This window comes from Penaeus japonicus, unplaced genomic scaffold, assembly GCF_977035675.1.
Source record: "Penaeus japonicus unplaced genomic scaffold, GWHDUDI00000001_assembly GWHDUDI00000036, whole genome shotgun sequence".
Taxonomy (NCBI): Eukaryota; Metazoa; Arthropoda; class Malacostraca; order Decapoda; family Penaeidae; genus Penaeus; species Penaeus japonicus.
In genome coordinates, this window is record NW_028234438.1 from 7,993,866 (window position 1) to 7,996,365 (window position 2,500).

General features: G+C 28.8%; 2 protein-coding genes across 2 annotated transcripts in view; one reads left to right on the plus strand and one right to left on the minus strand.

Annotated features, from left to right (window-relative positions):
• The window catches only part of LOC122254857 (follistatin-related protein 5), a gene marked incomplete in the record, with an annotated part of 587,828 nt that overhangs the window by 341,870 nt on the left and 243,458 nt on the right, over positions 1–2,500 (plus strand).
• Positions 2,068–2,500, minus strand: part of LOC147467388 (uncharacterized) — a 2,733-nt gene continuing 2,300 nt past the window's right edge. Inside the window, exon 3 of the mRNA XM_086531581.1 lies at positions 2,068–2,500. This exon is cut by the window's right edge and continues 328 nt beyond it. Coding sequence (XP_086387707.1) covers positions 2,370–2,500 — 131 coding nt within the window. The 3' untranslated portion in view covers positions 2,068–2,369.

Consider the following 2,500-nt stretch of genomic DNA (forward strand, 5'->3'; position numbering starts at 1 on the left):
TTAGCATTCAAGTGTCAATTCAATTAAAAATTTTATTTACATTACCTAAGGCTAAAATAATAATAATAAAATGATATTATGATTACAATTCTCAAAAATTCAGTATTAGGGTAGGCATATACACAATAATTGGTAAAACTTTACAATAGGGCCGCATTATATTTAGGACATCATTCAATCTGTTTCTCTCATAATTAGGTTTCCTTAACTGATATATAAGGATATATAAGCAATATAGAGAGAATTAATAATGAATATATACATTTTACCATATAGGAATCATTATTTGTATCAGTCCTGTTAAATGATGCTAGAATAAAGAAGTTGCCATTAAAGAAAATGCTATATCCTTATTCAAACATTGTACATATTGATTATGTATACATTTTCTTTAATACAGGTGAATCTCGTCGTTCTCTAGCATTCCAATTTAGGATAAGCCATAGCTTGATCACCCACATCATACCAGAAGTTTGCAGTGCAATATATTCCGTCTTAAAGGATACTCATCTGAAACTTCCATCAACATCAGAGGAATGGAAGCAAGTGGCAAGTGACTTTTATAACAGCTGGAATTTCCAATGTGTATTGGAGCCATGGACGGAAAACGATTTTTAATGAGGAAACCAGAAAATACAGGATCAGAGTATTATGATTATAAGGGTCACCATAGTATGATAATGTTAGCTCTTGTTGATGCTCATTACCGATTCATGTATGTTGATGTAGGAGCTCAGGGACGCTCAAGTGATGCAGGTGTTTGGGACCGTTGTAAATTAAGAGAATACCTAGAAAAAGAAAAGCTTCAAGTTCCACCACCTGATACTTTGCCATTTGCAGATCAGAAAGTTCCATATGTAATTGTTGGAGATGATGCATTCCCTCTCAAAAATTATTTGATGAAACCTTATCCTGGCCAGAACTTAAGTGTTGAACAGAGGATATACAATTACAGAGTATCAAGAGCTCGTCGTGTTTCCGAAAATGCCTTTGGTATCTTAGTTGCCAAATTTAGAGTGTTTCAACAACCTATTCACTCAAGTCCAGCAAACACTAAGAAAATCATATTTGCAGCAGTTGTTCTCCATAATTTCTTGAGAAATAATTCAAGGCAGCTGGAAAGTGGAAATGTTGGTAATGGTTTAGAAAACCATGGACTTGAAAGTCTGAACAATGTTGGAAGAAGACCTGCTAATAATGTCTTGGCAATAAGAGATATTTTTAAGGACTATTTCAATGGTAGAGGTAGTGTGACATGGCAACAAGATGCAGCACTCTTGCATTAAACAAGTTGGCACTGATGTTTTGATGATTATCATTGTCAAGTAGTAAAATTATATGTTGTTTCTTTTAATGTACTTAAATAGTATAGTATTTTCATATTTGTTGTGCATTTTTCTTTTTTTTTTTTTTTTACAATAAACTGCAATAAATATATATGAATGTTTTTTCTATTTCAACATAATCTCAAATAATAAATAAAAAGTCTTTCTGTAAACTAAGTATATATTACATAAACAAGAGCAGAATTATGAAAAGATTGACCAGCATAAAAACACATTTTCTTATATTGAGGTAAAACTGTATGTGAAAAAATAAAAACTTATTGGCAATATGTTGTTTCTTTTAATGTACAGTAGAATTAGTATCATGTTTCTTCTATTTTTTACTTAAATTGTATAGTATTTTCATATTTGTTGTGCATTTTTTTTTTTTTTTTTACAATAAACTGCAATAAATATATATGAATGTTTTTTTTCTATTTCAACATAATCTCAAATAATAAATAAAAAGTCTTTCTGATAACAATGATTCTGTAAACTAAGTATATATTACATAAACAAGAGCAGAATTATGAAAAGATGACCAGCATAAAAACACATTTTCTTATATTGAGGTAAAACTGTATGTGAAAAAATAAAAACTTATTGGCAATGAAATTCCAACCGTAAATATTCATTAATATTTTAAAATACTTAATTTTCTTTATAAAATGTACAAAGTTATGTATAATACCACCAAAATAATAATCATCTAAACAATTAAAAGAAAATGAAAAGAACATCATAAATGTTTACATTTATTTCTCCATTTTTAAACTATACAACTAGAAATATAAAAAAATATGTATATCTAGAAATATAAAAATATGTATAGCAATATATATAAACACACAATACTAAAGAATACCTTATACTATGTCTTAACTACTATAACATGAAAATAATTATTACTAAAATAAATAGAAAACTATAACATGACCAGCAAATAATAAAAGATGACTTAATATGACTAGATACAAATTTCATCATTGGCATAAATCACAGCGTGTAAACATTTATTGCAATTCATGATTTTCCAGTACTGTTTTAATTATTGCCTTGCCTTTTCTTTTCTATGGCATGACACTCTCGAGTTTTTGCTGCAATAAGCTCCATCACTTCCAATGTAAAGTCCATTTTCACCTCTTTATAATCGCTGAAAAACTTCATGGCGGCCG